The sequence below is a fragment of the Hesperophylax consimilis genome, chromosome 15 (assembly GCF_061612785.1).
Source record: "Hesperophylax consimilis isolate HC1 chromosome 15, BYU_Hcon_1.0, whole genome shotgun sequence".
Taxonomy (NCBI): domain Eukaryota; kingdom Metazoa; phylum Arthropoda; class Insecta; order Trichoptera; family Limnephilidae; genus Hesperophylax; species Hesperophylax consimilis.
Genome location: NC_142850.1, coordinates 18,421,039 through 18,448,622, shown reverse-complemented (window position 1 = coordinate 18,448,622; position 27,584 = coordinate 18,421,039). Strand labels below are relative to the sequence as shown.

At 34.7% G+C, this 27,584-nt stretch overlaps 1 protein-coding gene across 1 annotated transcript in view; it reads right to left on the bottom strand.

Annotated features, from left to right (window-relative positions):
* LOC149417415 (neuropeptide SIFamide receptor-like) overlaps nt 1-27,584 on the bottom strand; it is a 189,201-nt gene that overhangs the window by 13,601 nt on the left and 148,016 nt on the right. Inside the window, exon 2 of the mRNA XM_089640014.1 lies at nt 10,509-10,765. Within this exon, the coding sequence (XP_089496140.1) occupies nt 10,509-10,765 (257 nt within the window). The remainder of the gene's footprint in view (nt 1-10,508; nt 10,766-27,584) is intronic.

The following is a 27,584-nucleotide window of genomic DNA, read 5'->3' as shown; positions in this document are numbered from 1 at the left end:
GAACTGGAAATTTCTTCGAGTCCTACGATGCAGTACACCAGTACACTATTTCTACTGTACCTACCTTGTACTTTTCAGTAAGTAAAACGGTGAATAAATTGTATCTAGGTACAGTAGTACCTACATAATTAAGATTTTCTAGAATGAAGGGTATAATTGCCTAATTTTCAAAACGTTACCACTTGTAAAAGCTATTTCTCAATATAGTTCGCGTGAATAGGGCGATTTTATGCAACAATGTTTATTTCAAAAGGCGACAAAATCCAACATGCTCTGGGTGCCATTTGGCTTTGGGATGAAATTAGAAATTCGTTTATTTATGGTTAAAAAAATACTTTTTTTCCAATCACGCTATGAATTTATCATCTCTAATCGTGGAAATACACTTGGTAAATGACTTAATTTTTCTTGTTATTTTGAGAGTGTGAAATAACGAAATTATGTAGAGGGATACAATATACAATTATACGTAAAATTCGATCAAATGTAGATTTATTTGACAGAAAAATAACATAAAGTGGATTAAAAAAAACACATGATTCATACGATGTTCTTGAAAATATCCAAAGTGGACAGAAAACGTTTATTAATATTTTTTTAAATAACTCGAACACTTTCTTGTCATAGGTAAAACATAAATATTCTAAATGGGGAAAGCATTATAAAAAATTATAAAAAACTGTGTATGAATAAATAATTGTTAAATACAAACGAAAAATATTTACAACAAACGTCCAGTTTTAATCTACAATAAATGGTTTAGACGTTATTTCTATTTTGCTCAACGCCATTATTCAATGACATCTGAACAATGTAGGAAAATTTAGCAATGTCAAAAGGAATTCAATGTCAAAGTTAGCTAAGGTTTGTTTGCTTTATCTAAGTGGGGATTAAAAATATATATATGAATACCGAGCCAGAGTCCAACTGCTCCCAACCCCTTTGGAGTTAATGAGACTATGTTATAAGGCTAAAGGTTGTGGGGACGGGTAGGAGATGGGGAAGAGAAATGGGGAAGAGAAATATACCTTGCTATTCAGATCTGGTCATCAAACATGGCTTAAGAGCTACGTTTCAATTCTGAATAGTGGTCTTACCAGGGCGATAATCAGAATATCTTCCATTCTGAAACGTGCCGCAAGTATTAAAAATAAAAATAAAATTCTCGCAAAAAATTATTATAAAGGTAATACATAAAAAAAACTCTACTTTCCCAACAAAATTGCTTTTTAAATTGTTTCCAGTACCAAATATTGATGATATATTTAAGCAAACTTCAATTATAAAAATGTGTAAAGAAAAAATAACACAGAATATCAAGAATTTTACAAACTGATGAGAAATGGAAATCAATTTATTACGCCAATCTTTAAAACAACTCAAATGCAAAACCATTATATTTACCAAGCCATAAAAAACTACAATAATCTCCCTTCCGAATTGCGCTGTATTATGAACCAACAAGAACAAATAAATAAAATCAAACTTTTTTTCCAAAAAACTTATATTAAAAAAAATATATGTATATATATATATTATATTTATATTTTACACATAACATAATATTATAACATTGAATCTAAGTAAGAATCGTGGCTCCCTTATCAGGCACAAGAGCTCCTCTTTTCTGATAAGGTATACATGACCAATTATGAACCTAAATATTATATTTTGCAAAATATGTATGTATTAATGAAACTATGATCTATATTAAAATAATAAAAAAAATAAAATAAAATAAATAAACTACAAATTTAACTCGAAAATAATGAAGGCATAATAATAATTTATCCACTAAAAGTAACGTATCGGCTTTTATATATGAAATTTACTTAAGTGGTACATAAAAAAACCTCTTTCTCAAGTTTAAAAACACAAAGTAAGTGTTTTCTTAACCGATGTAACTTTTATGTTTATTATGTTTATTACATTATTTAGTTTCTATATTTATCGAAATCTAAGCCCTACCCATACCATCGTGAAATATAATAATTCTCTGCAGAAATTATATACAATCATTTAAGATTTCTATAAAACGATATTGGAAGAAATCACTTAATATAAATAACACTTAGCCTTACTAATAAATAAACACTTCCCAACCGTTAAGCGGTGTTTTAGTTACATATTGAATAAAAAAAGTTACACATTTTAAACCACATCACTTTAGATACCAGCCATACTCCAAATGTAATGAAGATACTTTAGATTCTCGAATTTAGTACTAGTTTCCGGACACTGTCGCGTTTTGGACGCGCTTTTTGACGTCGGAAATTTTACTGGGTCCAAGCGTCTAAGTATCAGTGTGTTCAGAAGTAACGGACATACAAATATATATCACTTCACTTACGGGAAACAGTTTCCCTGGTTAGACAGGTGGGCTGGTGTATCTTGAACACAACCCACCCAATAAACCCGGGCACCCCTGCTAAATCACCAAACGTTGCGAACCACTTGGGGTGACCTATGGCAGATATGTTGGTTATCAAATAAATGGTTCCCGGGGTGGCGGCACTCAAACCCGCCTCCCAAATAGAAAGTCTACAGTTTTTATAATAGAGTAAATGCACAAATAAATCAGCCCAGCATTTGTAAATATTGATCGCCCCACAAGGAACTTATACTTAAGGCGATGCACTACGTCGCGTAATATTTTAAATTGAGCTGGTATCAATAACAACCCTTATGTAGATGGCGATAAGGTTTAAATTCCCGCTTAACACCATCCGCCTGTTTTGATTTATGCAAGAAAAAAACATGGCCAAAAAGTGCCTTTTATTTTATGTTGTGGATGTTCAGGCATAAATTTTAATTTTTTTTCGATCATTTTATAGATCACTTAATTTGCCACATTATACAATAAAATCATAACCGAATATGGGTTCGTAAGTAGGAGATTTTGAACTTTAAAGCAGTTTTTATAGACCTTTACATTATTTTTTCTGGGGTTACAAAAATACTCCATTATTTCAAAGGCCAAGGTGTATTTTACTCGCAGTATTTAATTAAAGCATCTGAAACATTTCTAGGCGACAAAATTTTCAAACCAAAAACACATGATTTTGCATTACTACGTATGGCATCGCCTTAAAATAATATAGCCCGGGTTACTAATCACCTATCTAAGCTATAAATAGCAAAAAATATTGCAAAAAAGCATCTGATTGAATCACAAAATTATGGCACGAATTTGTTGTTACTAAGTAGGCTGTGATTTCGTTACGAATATACCTGCAAGAGGAAACAATAAATGGTCAACATCAAAACGAATATTAAATCTAAATATTTCACAGGCATGTGCAACTTACGAGTATATGTTGATTCTCCGAAAGAAAACCGTGTGTGAGGTTTATCTGTTCACCGATACCTACTTACAAATATATTTGTTAAAGTTTAAAATTTACATATTATTTTCTTGCTTACTAGTAAAGCATATTTGTATTTTGTTTCGAAGCGAAAATAATTTGTCAGCGGTTTTGGTCTTGTACAAGTTTTGCATAAAACGTGTTCTCCGTAAGAAAAAAAATGGAAAGCTCTGGGAATTCGGCGACTTTAACCCATGAAGCGTTTGAGGGTCAAATGTGACCGTGCGCCCATATTTCATAAAAAAAATTCTTTCTAATATGCGTAATTTTTTCGACGTTGCAAAGAGAAATGATAATTCTTCACAGTTTGGCTCAAACGTAATGTATACTAGATGCCATGCGAATAATTCATATTTCGTGCCGCTATACGGAGAAAAACAAGTATTGTTAATTTATTAAGAATCTCTTCAATTATTAGTAATTAAATTAACAGGTTTCCTGATACTCTTAGTAGATTGCGAATATATTATCACAATGTCGGAACACATCGAATATTTTCGCAATTCGTCGTGATACATATATTCGTAATTTCCTTAAAGTTTATCAGGAATCCTGTTAATTCTTTGGTTAAGGCCTGCAATTCCGTTCTTAACCGGACTACCAATGATTTTAAGATATTCTCAATAAATTAGCAATACTTCATTTTCTCCGTTTAACACACCAATCGGCTTGACATTTTTTTTTTTAAAGATTATACATTTACATACATTATTGAAGAAATGTTTTGACTGCCTAACTAGGAGGATTCCCGTTTTAGGACAGTCAAATTAGGATGAGTATTAACATTTTGATAAGTTGTTTGATAAGTATAGTATTAAAAAATAGGTATATGTACTTTTAACTGGTGCCTTAGCCTACTAACATATTTTGTATAAATATGAATAACAAAGAGAAGAAATAGAATAAAATAAAATATCCAATTAAACATAAGATTAACTGCTGCACATATATACACATAATGATAAAGATTGGAACATAAAGGTATCGTTAAAAATTATGTCTAATTTTTCTTGTGTGAATGAGATAAAAGTGAACTTTCAGTTTTTTTACAAATTCCATTATAAAACGTATTTTCGAAATATTGACTGTCACTTTTTTCCATATGAAATAAATAAATAAAAATATGGTTAGCGTTTTTTTTAAGGTAACAGTTTTCATGTTTGGTATTCAAATTTAATTATTTTGAATTAGTAATATTTATTTTAAGTATATAATACCGGACCATCGACCAACAAAGTCTAGACAGGGCGTGTGGATGTTGAAAATGACACCGAAACAAAAATAATTGGTTCATAAAATTGGGTTACGAAAACCTTTTATCAAACAGAAAGTGTTCAGTTCAGTGTATTCATAGTCAAAATACTGGAAGAAGCATTGATTTTCAATTTTTTTGTGGTCTGCAAGAGTGTGGTTATGAAATTACTCTTAGATGGGTCGAATTATTCGACCAAATTGTAAGACTCGCCGTATCTAGAGTTGATGTATCGATGTACCGGACAGATAATTTTATCTAGTTTCTAAAAATATATTTGTTTTTAGGGAAAATTAAGAAATAAGATGTTAATAGCACATTTGAAATACATTGAAAATATTGGAAACGGGGAAACATACTGAAAAAAAGGTTTTAAAGTAAGCTTTTGATATTTTTATAGATGTGACATCTCCTATGTATATTATTTGGATACCCAGAAATTTCCAAATTCGTACAACGATTCCGAGAAAATCGTCTAAAAGAAAATATGTTTTTCCATGGAGATGGGGATTTCCCTGAAGCCACGTATAGTATAAAATAGATGACAATACATGCCAGGGCTTTAAAAAGTGTTTTCAACAAATGTAAAAAAAAAACATTTTTTGAAATCACCTCATGGACGGGTAACTGTAATAGATTATCACTAGAAACGAGGACGACTTTTATGAATAAAGCTGTCAGTTCATAAAGGAAACAAGTAACAAATTTTAGAAATTTAAAATCATATGGTTTTTTATGATTAGTTATTCGCAGTCCTCCTCACTAGGGATCCCTGTTCCGAAGTGTGCCGTAGGATGTTGTGATAAGTGTTAAATCACATTTTTTATGATTTCCTTATATTTGTATATTCATGTTTGTAGATTTCATCATCTTCATATCTGCAGATTTCATATTCATGTATGTTGAATGCGTTTTCTGATTTCCTCAGCTTCGTGTTTATAGACCCCATTTTCATCTTTTGTGTTAACTGCAGGTTATTATGTTGGTGTCACGTGATGTATAAATAAAACCTTTCGAGTCCTAGGCTAATTTTATTTGCAAATATATGATTAATTTCTGGCTCTTTTTTCTGGCTCACGCACACGCTTACAACATTCTACTATTGCTTTATCATTTCATTACAGATAACTTTTTTTGAACGGAATAAATGATAAAATGTTAGGTTAGGTTAAATTAGGTTAGATTAGGTAAGTATGCTAATTCTTCGTTTAGAGAAGAACTGGATTACCAATTATTATTGGGTACAATATAATAATGATCTTGTCGGTAGAATATTTATATTGCTTACTGTCGCACTGTGATACATGTTTCTATCAGGAAGATACATGATAAAAATACGAGATACAAAGCAGATAAGCGGACAAACCCTTTTTAAACGATCGGAATTCATACACGAATGTCTCTTTCATACCTTTAAACTTACGTTCATCATCACAGTAAGGTATGCTTTTTGTTTGTCCTCACTTTTCTTCAATGTTCTGTCAGGGAACCGTAATACTCATATATGTTCACACTGCTAAGAATATTTACTCGATTGTAACTTATTAATTCTTAATAGGTAATTAAATAATATCTTGTAAGTAAGTTACACGTAAGTTTCAAGGTTAAAACTAACCACCCTTGAATGACAATTTTTGAGCTAGTAATAATGACAATGATTTTCTCTTTGTTAACTTTTACAGATTCGTCTACTAGACGCATACGTCTACTAAAAGCGACGAGTGTGAATATTACAGAGAACCAATCAGTTATCGATTAAACGGATAAAAATATTAATAATTGCCCTGAATTTCCAATATATGTATATAATACTATAATCGCTTAAGAATTATTAAATAGCAACAACTAACTATCTAACCAAAACTCCGTTTTTCGCAGGGGTAGACAGAGGTAGGTAGGATGGACCAACAACAACTCGGTGTTGGCACACACTCCTTTCCTCATTTACATTCATACATCGCTATAAATCGATAATCTACTATTATTCTGACTCTTGACATGGTTCGACTCAAGTATCTGGTTCACCTGATCGTGCCAAGTCTTCTTCGGGCGTTCCTGAACCCTTCTGCCATTCATACATTCTTCTTACACTCCTTTCTTTGTGCATTCGCTCTGCATGCCAAAACAATCTGAGCGTCCCTTTCTTAATCTTACAAAAAAGAAAAAGCTATTAAAATACAAATTTCAGTTGTTTGTTTGTGATTGTAAGTCTGATTCAATGAACTCGGATAAGTTTGTCATCTTCAAAATTGGAAATGATGTGTCAAGAATTCAGACGAAAACGATTAGTTAAAAAAATTTTAAAACATGTTACCGGCAAAAAATACTGTTTTTTATTCCTATATATCCCTGTAATCCAGTGATCCGTCTGTCAAGTTTCATTGAAGCTTTTACCTCGAGTAGAAATAAAGCTCTTCTCTGGTAATACGGTATTAGCTTAGGCGTTAAGTTAAGCCTTGATGCTTAGATGACTCAAATGGGTTATGTTGAATCTTGCCAAAGGCTGTTTTAAGAGATAAAGGCTTAATATTATATCACATAGTTTATGTCGAAACTGTAGTGGAACAATACAAAATGATTTTAAAATTAAATTATTCGAATTGAATTAGACTTCTTCACAAAACTTACGACCGTTTGTTTCAACCAAAACTAAACACAGGTCATTTATTGGTTTTATTTTCTATCGTTATTTATATGCTCAGCAATAGGAATCTTTTTTACGTAAAATCCACACAGTAGGCCCTATAGTTAAGGGCGCTAAGTTTTAATATCTTTTTCGCTATTATTTAATATCTTACAAAAAACTTTATGTTGTTTTCATATTCCTGTCTTAATTTACCCACCATTCCGATATATACTAATTTATTCTGAAAGTTTATTGTACACTGTATTTAACCTAAGGGAGAAGGCACGAGATATTCAAGGCCGGAAAATAATGGATTATAGAAACATTAGCAGAAACAAAGCGGCAGAGCTTGTGAAAGTTATGCGTTTGGGGTAGGTAATTTGAGAGGAGGGTATGGATATCACCGTCTCGGGAACCATTAGTTGGATATTTAACGTCTCTGCCATAGGTCACAACTCACAACAAGTGGTTCGCCACGTTTGGTGACTGGAGAAGGGGTTCTTGGGTTCATGGGGTTAGTCCAGGTTTTGGTGGCGGATGCATGTGGTCAGACGGTGTCTTTCGACCTAACGCCTTGCACCGCGCTAGGAGGGATGGATTCATACACACTCCTGGACACATTGAACTTAAGATACTTACCCACCCCTCATACCTTTTTACTTTACAGAATCTACTATCCCCCCTTTACTTAAAAAGCTCCTTTATACAGCATCCCCGCAGACGCCATGTCATGGCCCATCTCTCTTGTTACTGTAATCCGTGTATAAAGCCTTAGTGCTATGATTTAAAAAATACTCTGCTCTGAAGGGAACAATATCGGAAAAGAATCAATACAAATAAGAGTAGAAAGTGAAGATAATTCGCGCGATGCGTTACAAATTGCGAGAACTGATTTTAAAGCTGACGAATGGCTCCTTCGCTCACAAATTACGAGTTTTTCTTGGATCTTTTCAGTTGATAAAACGATTCGTATAAAACTCGTTCGCTTTATTTTATTTTCATTCGCTTTAGGAGGAATTCGGGGGACGTGCTCAGGGGAGTCCCAACAAAAGTCCCGAGATGTCACCGCAGTGTGGTTTATATAAATCTTGAATGCTTGTCCCGAATTTTAAACCTATCAGGAATATTTATTCTGTGTACACTGTTTGGAAGAAGTCTAAATAATCACTAAGGTGTTTTTATGTACGTTTCTCCTTTCAGATCAAGCTTGAAGATTTAAAGGTAGGTACATTTTACATTAATAATGATAATGATTTATTGTCTTATTTTTTTAGTAAAATATAGAGATAATGATATCCTCACTGGGATCTCCCGTGCTGAGGATTTCATTTACATATTATAATTTAATTATAAGAAAATTAATATTACAACAAAGTTGCATATGAATTTAATTATGAACATATATCATGTGGTATAATTTTTTTTTTTAATAATTTTAAAATAAGTAAGATAGTGTTTTTTGTATGGTTCAGTTTAGTAGATTCTGTTTTTGTCTGTGGTTGATATCAGTATATTTTCTATTTCAGATCTTATGTTGATTACGAAAGGAACCTGATGAAAAAATCATGATTAAGAAGAGATTTTAAAAAATACCCCTATCTGCAAAACGAAACTATTTAAATATAGGGTTTCCATTTGACCAACCCGAAATACTTTAAGCCTGGAACCTATGAAACTTAAAATTTGTCCCAGAAACCTTCGTCAAAACAACTGTCTGCCTGCAGCATATCTTTAGATATTTTGACACATTTTTTGTCATATTTTATATTTGGACATGTTGCTCGCCAAGCTGAGAACTTTTGCAAAGTGAAACTCGTAATCACTAATAAAATGAAAGGCAGGAAAAAGAGAAGAAGATCACCGATGCATTGGAGTGATCAAATATCACGAGCATTCAGAACGTTGATGTTCGTAGCTCTCCACGTTGCGCAGGACCGCGAGGATTTTAGGAGCCAGGGAAATGTTGAGATTTGTGAGGGTCACAATCCTCAGCAATGAGAACTCAACAACAATGGGTACTCTGACGGCCTTGAAAGCTATAGCAATCAATGTGCTAATTGAGGCAAACACGAACACAATCGTCTCAGTACCTAATCATAAATCTCACGTGAGCTTTGTTCTCCAGTATGCCGACGGCCCTCGGCATGAAGACAACATGATGGCTTTGCGACGCTCTAGTGAGATGGCTATCAGAGTATTGACAAAGGAAGACGGGCATTCTTTACAGACAGGCAACCATCTGCTCAGTCACCGTGTATATTTGGAAATTACAAGTCGGGTATGGGTACCACCGCCCGGGAACCGTTAATTTGATAACCAACGCTTCTGCCACAGGTCACCCCAAGTGGCTTGCTACTTCTAGTGACTTTGGGGCAGGGGAGCTTAAGTTTATGGGGTGTGGTTTTTCCAAGTGTCTGCTAGAGCCCAACGCCTTGAATCGCTGTAGGAGGGACGGATTCATACATCACTCCTGGCACACTAACTGTCAGATTCCGACCCACCCCTCATACCTTTTACCTTCCTCTCCATCCTTCCTTTCTGTTGACTATGGGACATCGGTGACCTTGAGAAAAATGATTCGCCAAAAAATCAATGATAATTTTTAAACCATCAGAGAAGCTGCATACATCAAATCAAGTCGTTTGTAAAATGATATTTAGCGCAAGGGGCTCTGACCTTGTCTTTCATTCAGTTTCTTTATATATAAGCGTTAAAATCACTTTGGTTTTTAGTAGGAGGACACTGGTTTCCCAAACACAGTTGAATTGGTTAAAAAGACCTTTCGCACAGCGTACCCAAAGATGACTAAGCCCTGAGAGACAATATTAAGCATTGTGTGGAGTTAATGTTTAAAAAATCAACCCTCATAAAGTTTTTTTACTAAAATATACCTATTTTCAACATCGACCTAGCTGCGCCATTTCTTGAGCCAGGTAGTAGCGAATTTCTATACATAAATATATATTTGTTGTTGGTTTGACTGAGGATTGAATTTTCCTCCCCGGGGTCTGGCTCTTGTGAATTGCTGTGAACTTTCAAAATGTCTTTTAAAACTTTTTTTGTTGGCTATAGGATCGAACCATCCTACACAAGAACTGAGTAAATCGCACCAACATCGCGCAAAATTGTGATTGGGTAGGACCGATATTTATTTTTATACTAACTGCTGCAATATCATCCGATATCAGAAAAAAGCATTCATTCACGAAGACAAAGAGAAATTCAAATAAAAGTATTTAAAAGTTAGTTAAATTATAAATCTCACCTGTGCCTTGCTCCCCAGTATGTCGATAGGAACCAGCGTAAAAACCACGATCCAGGGCAGGTTGATGCTGAGAGCGAAGGCCCAGATGAGCGCCACCACGAGGCGGCAGGAGCGGCTAGTCATGGGGCCAGCCATGGGCGCGCTGATGGCCTTGCAGCGCTCCAGGGAAATGGCCATCAGGGTGTTGACGGAGGCAGACACGGACACCCCCTGTAGGTAGGCGACCATCTTGCAGATCGCCCCTCCCAGCACCCAAGCTGTGGAGGAAGAATAAATCAGGGTTAGTGCTGAGAACACACACCACAAACGGACGAGAGTGCAACAATTGTTATAACACTTCGTGGATCAATTTAAAAAGCACTTATATGCCTAGATATAAAATACCCAATTGGAAGAAAATCCTCTTCACCAAGCGGTAGCTTAGTAATTGAAACACCTCACGCTGGTTCAAATCCCAGCGTACGCAATTTAATAAAAAAATATTGCATTATTTCACATATTTGACTAAATATAATAGATATTAAATTATATTTGCTGAATGTCAAAAGTGGTAGGTACAGTAGGGACTAATTGAGTTGAGAAAAATGTGGAAACCGCTCGTCCAAATCTTCGAATGTTTCTCGAAAATTCCACGTAGATTAAGTTATGATAACTAGTGTCCGAAATTGATTATTTTTGATTCGTAATGTATCGCAAAAGAGTCCCAACCTGTAAAACTATAGCATTCTCAGTTTAGGTATGCTGTGGGGCTGAAGATAGTGGATTGGGGAAGGGAGGGGGAGTACATAAGGGAAAGGTGGGAATGTACCTGGCTACTCAGATATAGACACCAATGAGGTCTGTCAAGCAAATTTTCAATTCTGAATGGCGGTTTTTCTCACGGATCATTTTTTAATTAATAAATTGTGAAATAACACCGGTTAGTGGCTAAATTGGCATCGCTTCTGGTTTCCACACAGGCATCGTGAATTCAATTCCTCGGCTGGATAAGTCATCCATGTAGGAGAATTTAAAATATTGTCAGGTTATTTCTAACCCGGGAATGATGGTCTTTCTTAAAAAAATAACAATGTAACAAATATCAAAACAACATTATTTCTGAAATTTATAATGTTGATATCAAAATACCAAAGTAAAATTGTACCTATTAACTCCCACATATATATTGTAAGTTCCTCTCGTCCTATAATGAGTTTTGTAACTCATCGGGATTGCTTAAGCAAGAAATAAAATATAAAAACACTAAAACAAAAACAAAAAAGATCATCGAATAAATCATGGCATCTGTATTTTGGGACTGTCAAGGCATAATTTTGATTGAATATCTGCCTCAAGGGGAGACCATCAACTCTGCAATATACTGTGAGACCCTAAAAAAATTGCGGAAGGCGATTCAAAATAAGAGGAGAGGCATGATGACAAAGGGAGTCAGCCTGCTGCACGACAATTCCAGACCACACATTGCCAACGCAACGAAGGAACTGCTTGCCTCGTTTAAATGGGATGTCCTGAACCACCCCGCGCATTCCCCTGACCTAGCACCTTTAGATTATTATATCTTTACCTCCCTGAAGCTGTACATGGGTGGAAAAAGGTTTTCAACCGAAGGAGAGGTAAAGGAAACAAGAGGAGAGGCATGCTGACAAAGGGAGTCAGCCTGCTGCACGACAATACCAGACCACACACGGCTAACGCCAGGAAGGAACTGCTTGCCTCGTTTAAATGGGATGTCCTGAACCACCCCGCGCATTCCCCTGACCTAGCAGCACCTTCAGATTATTATCTCTTTACCTCCCTGAAGCTGTACATGGGTGGAGAAAGGTTTTCAACCGAAGAGGTAAAGGAGAAGGTGGAGAAGTGGACGAAGGTGTTGGCGGGAAACTATTTCGAGGAAGGCATCAAAAAGTTGATACCCCGCTTCACCACCTGCATTGAGAGGAATGGCGACTATGTCGAAAAATAGCTTACATATGTACTACGGTAACCATGTAATTTTTTTGTTTCAATAAAAATTTTGTAACCTACAAAAATTCAATACACTTACTTTCTGGATACGCCTCGTATAAAGGAAATTAAATAGATTTGAACCCGAGGCTTCCAATTCCATAGCTGAGGATTGTAACCACTAAACTATTTCTATATTTTAGTATAACATATTTTCTTACAGTTTGGGTTTGGTTTTATAGTCGTATCTGTATTTGTTTCAGATCAGCCTGAGCTCGATATCTATTTTTGTTGCTATCGTTTGAAATTTATGCGTATGCCAAAGTTTTTTTAGGGATAGTGGAATTCCATTATAAAGTTTGTGTCGCAATATACGAATTTTCTTGGTCTAAAAGTTGTGTTCGATTTCGTTTGTTGAATGGAGCTTTGATCGTGAAATCTATTCGGTGTACAAAGGCGAAAAGCTGTTTAAAAAAAACAAATCAATTGTAAAAAAAATACATTTCTTTATAAACCTTTTTATTTGGATGCTGAACGGCTAGTAACCTAGTGTTTTTGGTTCAATCTTCTGCTACCAGTCGTTCATATAAAAAAAAAACTGTAATTAAGCCCCCGCATACCCGATTACTACCAATTTATAACAAATTTCACAGCTCTTTACCTCTATAGGACAACTTTTTTTTAACGATACGCCCTTAATGGTTTAACGATACGCCCCCGCAGAAAAAAACTTTTTTTTTTTGAAATTTTTTATTTTCCAGTGGTCTTTTTTCTGACCGGTGTCCATTTAGATAAAAAAAATATGATCTAAAATTATTGTTTTCATTAAAAAAAGACAGGTTGGTAAGGAAAAACGAACTTTTATTTATTTGCGTTGCAGGAGAATAACTGCTTTGATAATTTTAGTAGAGAAACTGACGATGCGATTTTTGTAAATTTACTCAACATGTGCGAACTTCGGGTCGGTTGGTTCAATTCAAGACCTCTGTGCGTTACCTCAGAATTATTACAACCCGTAAGGGTGATTATAACTTGTAAACATAAAGAAATATAGACCTGTTGCAAGTCTCAAAACTATCTGTTTTTAGCTTATCCTATAAGGGGTTGTTTAAAAGTTCAAAAAATATATTTTTGAAGATAATACGTTTACATTTGTTACGCTGAAACGTTTTGTTCTGTTATTTAATATGTTATAGGCATGAAAAAATTCACGGTGTACCTTTAAATGCAATTAAAGCATTTGTCCAGAGGCTTTGACCCTATTTCAAAGGAGTCGTGTTTAATTAAATATTTTCACCATTTTCACTTAATTATTATTTTTTTTTAATATGAGAGCTCTCCACCTAACATTGGTATTTACATATCTCCCTTTTAAACCATCTTCGAAGGCTTACTACGGGGCCTTAAATAAAACGCTTTAGTAAAATGAGTTCTTAGGTTGCTAAAAAAATTACACATTTTTATTAAATTGAGTTAAGAAAATGTACAAATACATACACATCATAAATTAATTTTACTAAAATTGGCATCTCGTCTGTCTGTAAATTAGTTTGCATGTTCCGTTATCGGTTCAAGATTTTGATACGTTTTCGTCAGAGTTCGCATGAGCGTGGATCTTACTACGAGCTGTCAAATAGGAATAATCAATGTTATGATACCTACTTGCCTATGTGACATTGCTATGGACAAACTGCATAAACCCTTATTTGAAAGATTTTTTACAATTGGTGTAAATGTATACATATATCTTAATGATAATATGCCAAATATTACCGATGTTACATGAATTTAAACGGCCTCAACAACAGCTACCTAATTCTCGTAAATCAAATATCTGTGCTCAAGAATTTGTTTGCTAATACGCAGAACTGGTAATGGAAAACCTTAAAAAAACTCAATCTTTTGCACAGTTTGAGGTGTCATGTCAAATCTAGTTCTAAATCTACGTTGCTGAATAATAAAAAAAGATTTGATGATATCATTTCCATCACAAAAAGTGTCACTATGCTTTTTAAATTTAGTGTGCCTGTGACACTTCATTCCGCTGTACTAAACGAAAATAAACTTATTTATAATCGTTTTGCTTTTCCAGAATAGTCGTGAATATTAAGTCTGCTAGTAAAATTAAACGACGCGTCAGCAAAATTATTTATTAACGCTTTTTCCGTAAGTTTTTTTCGTTTTTGCACAAACTTTGAGTGAATTAGAGTTTTATGATAGATATCGTAATATTATGATAATCATCTCTCAGAAAATTAGAAAAGAAAACTTTAAGAATAAATTTTCTCTTTTTCATACAAAATATCGTATTTCTGAAATAAGTGGGTAGATTATTATTTTACCCACGAAAAGAATATAAAAAAAACTCAAATATTATGGCGTCTATTTTTTCTCGCCAGTTTTAAAACCGTATAGTTTTATTTTGATTTAACTGCAGAATTTTTATCTTCTCTAAATAGTATAAAATAATTAGTACTTCTAAACTACGCAACTGATTTTTATAGGGTTTTCACTATCATTTGGAAATTTTCTTCCAAAAGGTTAACATTATGATACGCGTATATGATATTTATATAAAGTAGAGAAAAGTGGATGTTTTATAATCAAGACGTAAAAATATATTTTCGGGCACTACGTTGCTAACGCTGGCTAAACCTTATGAGATATATCAAAATAATGTACTACGGAATTGTGTTTCTTAAAAAGGCCTACAGAAAAAAGCCCGCGATGATATATGTCTATCTCCTAATGATAACCCCAAGTAACACCGGATAAAAGTTTTTTTAGTATTTCATAAATAATAAAACTTTTCAACACAATTATTTTGAAATACATTTATTTGTTTTTTGCAATGAATGAATGCAAATCTTAGAAGCGGAAATTAACCCACTCGCGAAATCCCGAGATCCGATCCAGCTCGAACTAGACTATCGATGACAATGCATTCTATCTAGTTTTGGTGACAATCCCGTACATACGCTAACATAAAGGTACGCATTTCTCTGAAATCAGATTACATTACAACAGTTATATACGGAATAAATTTTGAACCTACCCGATCGGCGTTTGGCAAGGTTAGTAGTTTGAGTTGTTGACTCTAGTTCGTGGGTAGAGGAAGGTTCAATTCTCAATCAAACAATTTTTAAAGCACATTTTAAAATAGATGTATTAATTACAGAAAAAAAAATTGTTTTTTACGAGTTGATTTTTTTAACCTTTTATTTTACTTGATTTTACGCCCAGCTTGACTTTTACCAGAGATGTGCAAAATGGGTACCCAAAACCATTTGAAATGCAAAATGGAAATGGGTCAAAACTTTTCCATTTGAAAATGCAAAATGCAAAATGGTTTTTAGAAAAGCATTTAAAATGCAAAATGCAAAATACCTATTTTCAAAATGCATTGAAAATGCAAAATGGTTTCTCAGGTCAAACAATTAAAATAATCATAGAATTTTTAAACAGTTTTGTCATTTAATAATGGACATCAATGTAGAACAAACATATTACATGATGGTAAATCAAAAAATGCCACGACTATAGATTATGAACCACAAAAATTTGCGCGAGACATATGTTGCCAACGTAAAAACATAGAAACTGCTATCTAACATTTAATATTATAGCGCCATGGCCCCATGTTCTGTATTTGAATCAGTATTTTTTGTAATGGTATCACTCGATTGCCAGGGCTCCTACCAGGGAGCAACTTGACAAATGTAAATTATCTCTCATAGCCAGGTTGAGGACCGACTGACATTCGGGGCTTATGAAAAAAAGATGAGTGGAGATAGTAGGAAGAATGTTGCAAAAAAGCATTTAAAATGGAAAATGCATTGAGAAAAGCATTTAAAATGCAAAATGCAAAATGGTTTTTAGAAAAGCATTTAAAATGCAAAATGCAAAATACCTATTTTCAAAATGCATTGAAAATGCAAAATGGTTTCTCAGGTCAAACAATTAAAATAATCATAGAATTTTTAAACAGTTTTGTCATTTAATAATGGACATCAATGTAGAACAAACATATTACATGATGGTAAATCAAAAAATGCCACGACTATAGATTATGAACCACAAAAATTTGCGCGAGACATATGTTGCCAACGTAAAAACATAGAAACTGCTATCTAACATTTAATATTATAGCGCCATGGCCCCATGTTCTGTATTTGAATCAGTATTTTTTGTAATGGTATCACTCGATTGCCAGGGCTCCTACCAGGGAGCAACTTGACAAATGTAAATTATCTCTCATAGCCAGGTTGAGGACCGACTGACATTCGGGGCTTATGAAAAAAAGATGAGTGGAGATAGTAGGAAGAATGTTGCAAAAAAGCATTTAAAATGGAAAATGCATTGAGAAAAGCATTTAAAATGCAAAATGCAAAATGGTTTTTAGAAAAGCATTTAAAATGCAAAATGAAAAATACCCATTTTGCATTTTGCATTTCCATTTGAAATGGATTTATTTGAAATAAAACACATCTCTGACTTTTACATATTTATTTATACTTTATTACAAGCATGATTTATAAAAACTCTAACGGCAAACTTAAAATAATTCTTTTTTTTTTCACAAATGGCGCTATTTAATTATTTCACTAAAATAAGCGTTTTGAGAGTTTGTCTTAAAATATTATGACGAATTATTTGTTTGCGCCAGTACATACGTAATATGAATATGAATGAATAGTTTTATCCCTATAAAAACTCAATTCTTTCTAGTAAGGCATACCAATACAATATTGGATTGATTCACACATACAATATTCTGTTTGTATATCTAAGAATTCACAAAATTATATAAAAGCTAACTCAAATTACAAAAAATGCAAAGAGAGGCATAGTTGTCACCATTTACTTCAAAAGGCAACACAAACTAGTTTTAAAACCACGTCACAATTATCTCTAAATAGAAATAACATACCAACAATCTTGTTTGTATCTAATTAGCATCTAATTCGCCTGATCAACCTGGTAATTAAGGAATAAACATACCACTTAGCAGACATTACAAGGAAACATATCATAGGTACCCAACATGAAGTATCTTATTCCTGTATATTGTTTCATCTCTGGAAATCATGTAGATACTGTTTGTTTCTATAATATAAAATAAAATAAAAAATATCCACACGTTTTCTGCATTACCACGATTAGTGATTAACTCCCACGATTAAGGCGATGCACTACGTCGTGTAATATTTTAAATCGAGCCGTTATCAATAACACCCCTTACGTAGATGGCGATAAGGTTTAAATTCCCGCTTAACACCATCCGCCTGTTTTGATTTATGCAAGAAAAAACATGGCCAAAACGTGCCTTTTATTTTATTTTGTGGAAGTTCAGGCATAAATATTTATTTGTTTTCCGATCATTTTATAAATAACTTAATTTGCCACACTATGCAATAAAGTCATAACCGAAAATGGGTTCGTAAGTAGGAGATTTTGAACTTTAAAGCAGTTTTCATAGGCCTTGTATATAATTTTTTTTGGGCTTATAAAAAGACTTATCTAAAAAATACTCTTTTTTTTTTGTATTTCTTTGGCATTCACTATGTAAAAAATTCGAGACATTTTTGTTTTTTAATGAGTTTTATTATTCACAATGTACATTTGTTACGTATAAATTTTATTAATTAGCGACCGGTTTCGACACGTTCGTGTCATTAACTAGCTATTTTAAAACGTCGACTATTTTAAGTGTCGAAACTGGTCGCTAATTAATAAAATTTATATGTAACAAATGTACATTGTGAATAATAAAACTCATTAATAAACAAAAAATGTAAAAAATACTCGTTTATTTCAAAGGCTAAGATGTATTATACTCGCAGTATTTAATTAAGGCATATGAAACATTTCTAGGCGACCAAATTTTCAAACCAAAAACACATGATTTTGCATTACTACGTATTGCATCGCTTTAATGATAAAATTATAATCAATTAGTTCCCAGGCCGCAGTGCTTTCATGTGACACAGGTTGAATGATTGAATGATGAATCAAACAAACAAACTTCATACACAAAGCTTTTATATTGTTCTTTCCGTTGAAATCATTACATTCTTTTGCAATCGCGTGTTGGTCTACCGACAGTCCACACGCTTACATCAAAGGTTACTCGATTGTTAACACCGCGTTAGCACGCATTTGTAGGACATTTGTAGAAAAAAACGCTGATATATTCTTGACATATTTATGACAATTCGTACGGTGCGAATGCTGTATTGTAATAAACAAAATTATTTCAGGGGTGGGGTACATTTTTGCCATCGAGGGCCATTTGGATGTTTGTAGTATCACTCGCGGGAGTAGTAATCCTCGATAAATTACGAGTATCATACCTCATTTTACCAAGTACATACAAATTTTTATTTTTTTATGTCGCACCTGTTAAGAATTCTTCGTAAACATGGATAAATAAGTAACCAAGCGTCATGTTCACAAATGAGGCGACAAATGGAAATTCATTGCACTCGGAACAAGAGAATGGTTTTACTTGAATCGTGTCAAACAGATGAGTCTGTTACTCGAATTTTATGTTCGTTCGTAACACAAGACTGGTTGTAATTTAAAAGTGACTCCTCATAAGAGTCCACAATATATATTGTTATGAAAATAACATACGATTTTCACTCTAAGTAAGAACCTGTCAAATCTGTGATTTATCTTGTCTATTGTTTATGCTCTGGCAACTTAGAACTTTAACAGGAAGTGAGAAGAAATTCAAGATGGTGGCACTTCCCGGCCGGTCACAGGAGAGACAGGCTGTCCGGTCGGGGGGTCAATTATTATTTCTGGAGGTCTGAGGCTCTAATCGAAAGTTATTTCATGGATTTGCGATTAATACCGAAATGTTCAGTTTGTGCTTCGAGATTAGAAGTCTAGTCATATTTCCCGCGAGTGGAATTCGCCCCGGGTGGCGTGAATAATGAAAACGTTTTTACCATGCGTGGCCATGGTGGTAATCCGAGTTTATTCAAGCGATCGGTGATTATTTCTGCCGATAATCTGTTTTCGCCGTGTGCATTTTGATTCAGAGCATTATTAAGTTCCACCTTGCCTTCGTGGAAGGGCAACTTACGGATTAACCGTCTACTCAGGGCTGGACCACACTGGGCCGTAGGCCAGCCACATTCTGATGCCGTCTACTCCTCTTGGCTGGACCACACTGGGCCGTAGGCCAGCCACATTCTGATGCCGTCTACTCCTCTTGGCTGGACCACACTGGGCCGTAGGCCAGCCACATTCTGATGCCGTCTACTCCTCTTGGCTGGACCACACTGGGCCGTAGGCCAGCCACATTCTGATGCCGTCTACTCCTCTTGGCTGGACCACACTGGGCCGTAGGCCAGCCACATTCTGATGCCGTCTACTCCTACTGGCTGGACCACACTGGGCCGTCGGCCAGCCACATCCTGATGCTGCCGTCCTCTAGCTACATGGCTGATTCATCTACTCCGCCATTCGCGGCACTCAGTGTTCGTTCCTCATAACTAAATACGTTCTTATTATTTTAGACAGGGTAGATAGATTCTACGTTCTGGTCGATGGGGGTAAGTTTTCACCTTTTTTGTATTTCTCTGTGAAATTTATCAAATATAATTTGTTACGGCCAGTCCAAAGTTTATCCAGATTACTTTCATTCTACAACCTTGCAACTTCCTTTCAAACATCATGTAGATGGGATATATTTTTCCCCGCCCTGAATGGAGAATTATGCTCTACCGTCGGTAGGTCGGTTTGGCGAGCTCTTTTCCAGTTCAACCACTGGAAGGGACTCTGGCGCGTTGGCCTTCAAAGACCAACAAAGTCAAACTTGGCCACCCACTATTCATTCATATTAACAGTCAATAATGTACTTAGAAAAACCACACACAATAACAGCCTATTAACGCATCTATGGGCTAAGTAAGTATCGTAACATTGTGTCAAATACTTATTCATAACATGGCGCATCAACGTGGTTGGTTCGTATTTGTTCTTATTATTTGATTTTGAGTCGAAGTTGCAAGCATTTTAGTAATCATGTGTATTTGTTTTGTTTCGACGTGTCTCACATAAAACATAACCTATAAATGTTATTAGGTACATAAATGTCAGTCAACAGTGCGAACTTATTAAAGTGCCATCAGTGCAACCAACATAAATAACGATTTGTACGCATTATTATAATTTATTTTTATTTTACGGGCAATATTATTTTATTTTACGGGCAACACAATACTATGTGTCAACTTGACAGCTAGGAATGTCAAGCGTAAACAAACATCGCGATTTTGACAACAACTGTCAAAATAATAATACACTTTGAAAGTTTCGATAATTATGTTATGCAACCAATACTATACAGTGCTTATAAGTGCATTTAATTATATATTTGCCTCGCGGGAGTACAATATATTCATAGCTATCGTCATTAGCTAATTTATAATCATTTTGTATTCAATACTTGCGGTTTTATAATTAAACTTTTCAAGATGTCGACCTTAATAGATAACATCAATGGTAAAACGAAGGAGGAATTGTCTTCGGACCTTTTATCCAGAAATATTACACCGGACAGTACATTAGAGGAAATGCGAACTCAGGCCAGAAGGCATAACAAAAATATTAAGATTTCAAGAGTTTTAGAGCATCACGAGGGGAATGTTAACCCAGACAATGACAACGAATTTGGGACAAATTACATAAAATATACTAAAGTAATATATAACGAATCACATCCTTCCTCTTCTTCATCCTTAAGTACTATTAATGATTGGAAGATTAAATTTGATGGAAATAGTTGCGTAAGGGACTTTATAATTCAAATAGAAGAAAAATGTAGAACTAGGAACGTCAGTCATGTTGACTTAGTAAGATGTTTTCCTGATATTTTAGAGGGTTTGGCCTTATTATGGTTTAGGTCCATCTATACTCCCGAATTAACTTGGATTGAATTATCTACATTACTTATAAAACAATTCGAAACAAATATTAAACAAATAGAATTAAAGTCACAACTTTTCTCTATGAAACAACCTGCCGGTATGTCTGCTTTCGAATTTACGTTGAGAATGCAGAAGCATAACAACATGCTTGATGCCAAATTACCTACCTCTGAACTATTACAATTATGTATGACGGCATTATTACCTACTTATATCAACCTTCTTGCGTCTCGGGACTTCAATTCTTTTTCAGAATTAACCGAAGCTACAAATAAGTTAGAGTCTTATTCAACGTCTAATTTAAGGGAAAATAAATCTTCTTCTTCTTTTAACAATACTCAACTTAAAGATAATACAAAAAATTATTATACCAATTCACGGGGTAATAATAATTTCAGTTTCAATCATAACCCTTCTTATCGTGGTACCCACACTAATCGTTCAACGGATTATAATTATAAACAAAATAATAATAATAATAATAAACAATATAATGCCAATTATTCTAATAACAATAATAATTCTCGGGTTTTTTATAAACATCATTCGAAAAAACCAACTTCCAATGACAATAGAGAAAAGGAGATGTGTCATACTGAATCAAATTCCTCAGGGAACAATATTTATTGTTCTTTTTGTAAATTAAGGGGGCATCTACTATCGGAATGTAGGAAGAAGAGTCACAACAACTCTAAACCTAGGGTTGCTTCTTTAAAATATAGAGAATCAAAAAACTAAATGTGAGTCGCTCTGTTCACGCGCCTTCCTTTGCGCAGAGGAAATGCGAGTGGCAGAGTTGGCTCCGTTTGGTTAGACAGTTTCTTTCGGGCTCGAGTTCTGAGGTGGAGGTACCGCCGCCGAAGGATTCCGAGCTTGAAAGGGATAATCGACCTTTTGCGGATATCTTTATTGGAAATAATTTTTATAAAGCACTACTTGACAGTGGTTCTTCAATCTCCTGTTTAGGAGGAGATATTCATTTAGTTTTCTTAAAATTAGGTTATAAATTAGTTAATATTGATTTCAATATTTCTACAGCTGATGGAACAAATCAGCGTGTTTTAGGTACAGTGACATTGCCAGTTACGTACAAGTCTATAACACATAATGTACTTTTCTACGTCGTCCCTTCTTTATCTCCTAATTTTATTTTAGGAGTAAATTTTTGGAAAGTGTTTCAAGTCGCGCCGGAACTCTTTCCGAAAGAACCCAATCCTCAACGAACGGGTCATATCAATGAGTTGAGAGCTATTCAGCCAGCCTCTTCCTTATCCAAGGAGGAAAATAAAACTCTTACCAAAATTATTAAGAAATTTGAATCCATTTCTTTTGAAAAGAAAGGTTTAGGGTTAACACACTTAGTCAAACATAAAATTATTACTACGGGTCCTCCGGTTAAACAACGATATTACCCTCTTTCTCCTGCTAGACAGAAACAATTAGATAATGAAGTAGATGAAATGCTCAAATTAGGAGTCATCCGTCCTTCACGCTCACCTTGGTCTAGCCCAGTATTAATAGTCACAAAGAAAGATGGAACGGGTCGTTTTTGCCTCGATTCCAGAAGGATCAATAATCTTACAATTAGGGACAGTTATCCATTACCGTATATCTCTCGCATACTGGACAAGCTTGGTGGAGCCAGATATATCAGCTCAATAGATTTGTCAAAGGCTTTTTGGCAGATCGCCCTAGACAAAGATTCGTGTGAAAAGACAGCTTTTGTCGTGCCCGGTCGCGGTTTGTTCGAATTCACTCGGATGCCTTTCGGGTTAAAAAACGCTCCGAGTGAACTCCAAAGACTAGCAGACGCTCTGTTTGGACCAGAGTTCGATGAGAACGCATTTTGTTATTTGGATGACCTAATCTTAGTGTCTGAAGATTTAGAATCTCATTTTAAACTGTTAATTAAAGTTTTTGAACGGTTAAGAGATGCGGGTCTCACGATTAATTTAAAAAAATGTGAATTCTGTAAGTCAGAACTTAAATACTTGGGATATATGGTGGATTCCAAAGGTCTTCGCACCGACCCAATTAAGATAGAAAGTATAAAAAATTTTCCAATTCCTAAAAATGCTAAAGGAATAAGAGCTTTTCTCGGGCTATGTGGTTATTTTAGACGTTTCATAAAAGGATTCTCTAGTATAGCTGCTCCCCTGTCAAAACTTACTGGATCAAAAAAAGGAATAAGTTTATTTAAATGGTCGAAAGAAGCTGAAACAGCGTTTAATAAATTAAAGGAAGCACTTACGACTGCTCCTGTCCTTAGTTGTCCAGACTTTACTAAGCCTTTTGCTATTCATTGTGACGCAAGCTCTGTGGGTATAGGTGGCGTCCTTATACAATCAATTGAAGGGATAGAACACCCTATCGCTTATTATTCTAGGTGCCTTAATACACATGAACGTAATTATGGTATCACAGAGCGTGAACTGTTAGCAGTATTAGACTCGGTCACACATTTTAGACCATATATAGAAGGGGCACATTTTTCTGTTATCACTGACCACTCTAGTTTAAAATGGTTAGGATCTTTATCGAACCCTAGTGGACGTCTTGCACGTTGGAGTTCTCGCTTATCTCAATTCTCCTTCGATGTTATACATCGTAAAGGCACACAACACATCGTCCCGGACGTACTTTCGAGAATGGACCAAGCTACAATAGCAGTCATTGAATCTAATTTGTCCACCGATAAGTGGTATACAGATATCTGGAGAGGCTGCAAAGAATGTCCTCAGCGTTTTCAAAACTTTCAGATACGTGAAAATGAATTGTTTCGTCACACAAAAACCCGTTTACCTCTGTGTGAAGATACTTCTTGGAAAAAAGTAGTCCCTCTGGAAAACAGAAGGGAAATTTTGTCAGACTCACATGAATCCTCTCGTGCTTGTCACCCAGGAGTCTTTAAGACTTATAAAAAATTACAACTCCGTTATTTCTGGCCAAATATGTACAAAGAGGTGAAACAATTCGTAAATCAATGTGCCGTCTGTAAAGCACACAAAATTAGTACAGCCCCGCCTAATGGAATTTCTTCAAATTATAAAAAAGTTACGAGACCTATGCAGATGTTATCAGTGGATCTAGTAGGCCCTTTGCCTAGAAGTTATTCAGGTTTTACAGTTATATTATCATGCGTGGATGTTTTCTCTAAATATACCTGGTTATTCCCGCTACGCCAAGGAACCGCGAGAAGTATTATTAAAAATTTAGAGGAAAATATTTTCCTTGTACACGGAGTACCGCGTACCATTGTATGTGATAATGGGAGACAGTTCATTTCTAAAGAATTTAAAGAACTATTACAAAGTTACAATATAAGCCCTCCATTTTACAATTCACTGTACACACCTCAGAACAATGTTGTTGAAAGGTATAATCAAACCTTAGGCACGGCACTATCAATATTAGTGGAATCAGATCATCGTAATTGGTCCAAATTTCTCCCACAAATTCAATCGGCAATGAATAATACCGTAAATTGTACTACAGGATTTACTCCTTTCTTTGTTATGCACGGTAGAGAACAAATATTAGATGGGGATCTCCACCGTAATCCATTAGCAGATGAAGTATCCAGTCCGCAAGATTCCTCTCATCTCAAAATTTACACTGACAGATTAAATGGACTGTCCACAATTTATGAACAAGTCTCAAACGCTCTTTTTGCAGCATTTAAAAAAGGCGCTAATCACTACAATTTACGGAGAAGAAACGTTACCTTTCAGGTCGGAGACGTAGTCTGGAGAAGAAACTTTGTATTATCCAATGCTTTGAACTATTTTTCACAAAAATTGGCACCTCGTTTTGTTCAAAATATTGTTGTTAAAAAAAAATCAGACCTAGTCTATACACTGGCTGATTTAAATGGTAAGGAAACTGGTGACTTTCATGTCAAAGATATAGTAAAATCAGATAACATACCAGTTTAGTCTTCTACCATAAAGTATCGTGTGGAGACTGGCCATCTTTACAGGTGCTATCTTTAAATAAATCTTCTGAATACTGCTCATTTCAGTTCGGCCTGATCATCCGGATTGCTATGACCAGTATTTGTTAATAAATATACATATTTTTAAGTTTGTCCTTTACGGAAAATTAATTTTACTCCAGTTGATTACTCGAGTATAATTTCTCATTAGAATAATAAGTTAAAATTTTGTAGATTATAAAATATACATATTTTTAAGTTTGTCCTTCACGGAAAATTAATTTTACTCTAGTTGATTACTCGAGTATAATTTCTCATTAAAATAATAAGTTAAAATTTGGTAGATTATAAAATATATATACAAATGTGAGATGCTTCGAAACACAAATACATACATATTTCTGGTCACGATCAGTTCAACTTAGCTCATATTTATTTTTAAGTTTATTTTTATGTCAACTTGGATTATACGACGATATGAACCCGCATATCCTCTTGTATTCTAAGCTTAATATCATATGAACTGTGTTCATATACCTTTATATTGTATTACTTTAAGTAAAAACATATGGAATTATTCGCCCAGTATTTCAAGATGTTCCGAGTTTAAATATATTGTGCTTACATAGGTCTCATTGCCCATTTGTCTATGTAAGTATCTTTACTATTACAAAAAAAATTCTTGTTAAGTTTCTATAAACAAGTTACTACTGAACTAATATTAATAAATTTATATAATATTAAAACTTCATCATTTGAAAAATGTAAATCAATCCTAAAAATAAATTAGTGATTGATTGGTTCCTGTGAGAACCTCGGTAATTAGTTACACTAATACTACAATTTACAAATTGAACCCTCGGGGACAAAAGACGAATACTTAATTGATTGGCACCATTTTTAACGATGGTTGTAGACTATTTATAGCACCATTTATTTACGATGGTCGCTAACAATTCTATTGGCACCATTTTTAACGATGGTTGTTTACTAAATAATGTGGCATCATTTTTGCGATGATTGTAAGACTATTCATAACACCATTCATTTACAATGGTTGGTTATATCCTGTATTTCATATACCAATGGTAAAATAAACTTATATGTTGTTTTCTATTGTATAACTGTCAGAAAAACGAAACCCACGAGACCAGTTTAGGGAGTTAGATAGGAATATTCTTCTATAGAGGAACTCTTCTTTTCCAAAATGGATTTAGAATCAGTGATAAAGTGCAGATGGTACACCATCTACGAGTGTAGCCTACTTTGGCTTATTTAAAAAAGTGAATCTGAACAGTGATGCTTTGTGCATATTTAATGTTTTGATGTATATTGATGTCATGCTTTAGTGATAATATTTGTATACTAATTTTAAGTTCTATTCTGTTATAGATGCTACGTCTACGGTAGTCCCAGACGAGAGTCAGAATACATCACCCAGCGTCGTACATGCTGCGGGTGATTACGGGCCCCGTCCACGTATCTTCTTACTGCTAATTGTGTACAATTTAAGGTCTTTATTTCTAAGTTCTGATTTTGTTATATCTAATACTCTGAACTTTAATTGGATGCGCCGCAGACTCATCCATCATGTCTTACGCATGATGGGCGCGACTGATTTTGTGGCACACCCTTTTGCAAGCATACTATTACTTTTAGTACATTTCTGCTATATAACTCGTTTTTTTATGTTATTATATCATGTATGTTTTAGGAACCCATCAGACCAAGTTAGGGTATCTCTTAGCTCAGGCTTTTATTTTGTTCTCCTTGTGTTTGAGGGCAAACACGTTGGGGGCGACCGGGGTAATGTTATGAAAATAACATACGATTTTCACTCTAAGTAAGAACCTGTCAAATCTGTGATTTATCTTGTCTATTGTTTATGCTCTGGCAACTTAGAACTTTAACAGGAAGTGAGAAGAAATTCAAGATGGTGGCACTTCCCGGCCGGTCACAGGAGAGACAGGCTGTCCGGTCGGGGGGTCAATTATTATTTCTGGAGGTCTGAGGCTCTAATCGAAAGTTATTTCATGGATTTGCGATTAATACCGAAATGTTCAGTTTGTGCTTCGAGATTAGAAGTCTAGTCATATTTCCCGCGAGTGGAATTCGCCCCGGGTGGCGTGAATAATGAAAACGTTTTTACCATGCGTGGCCATGGTGGTAATCCGAGTTTATTCAAGCGATCGGTGATTATTTCTGCCGATAATCTGTTTTCGCCGTGTGCATTTTGATTCAGAGCATTATTAAGTT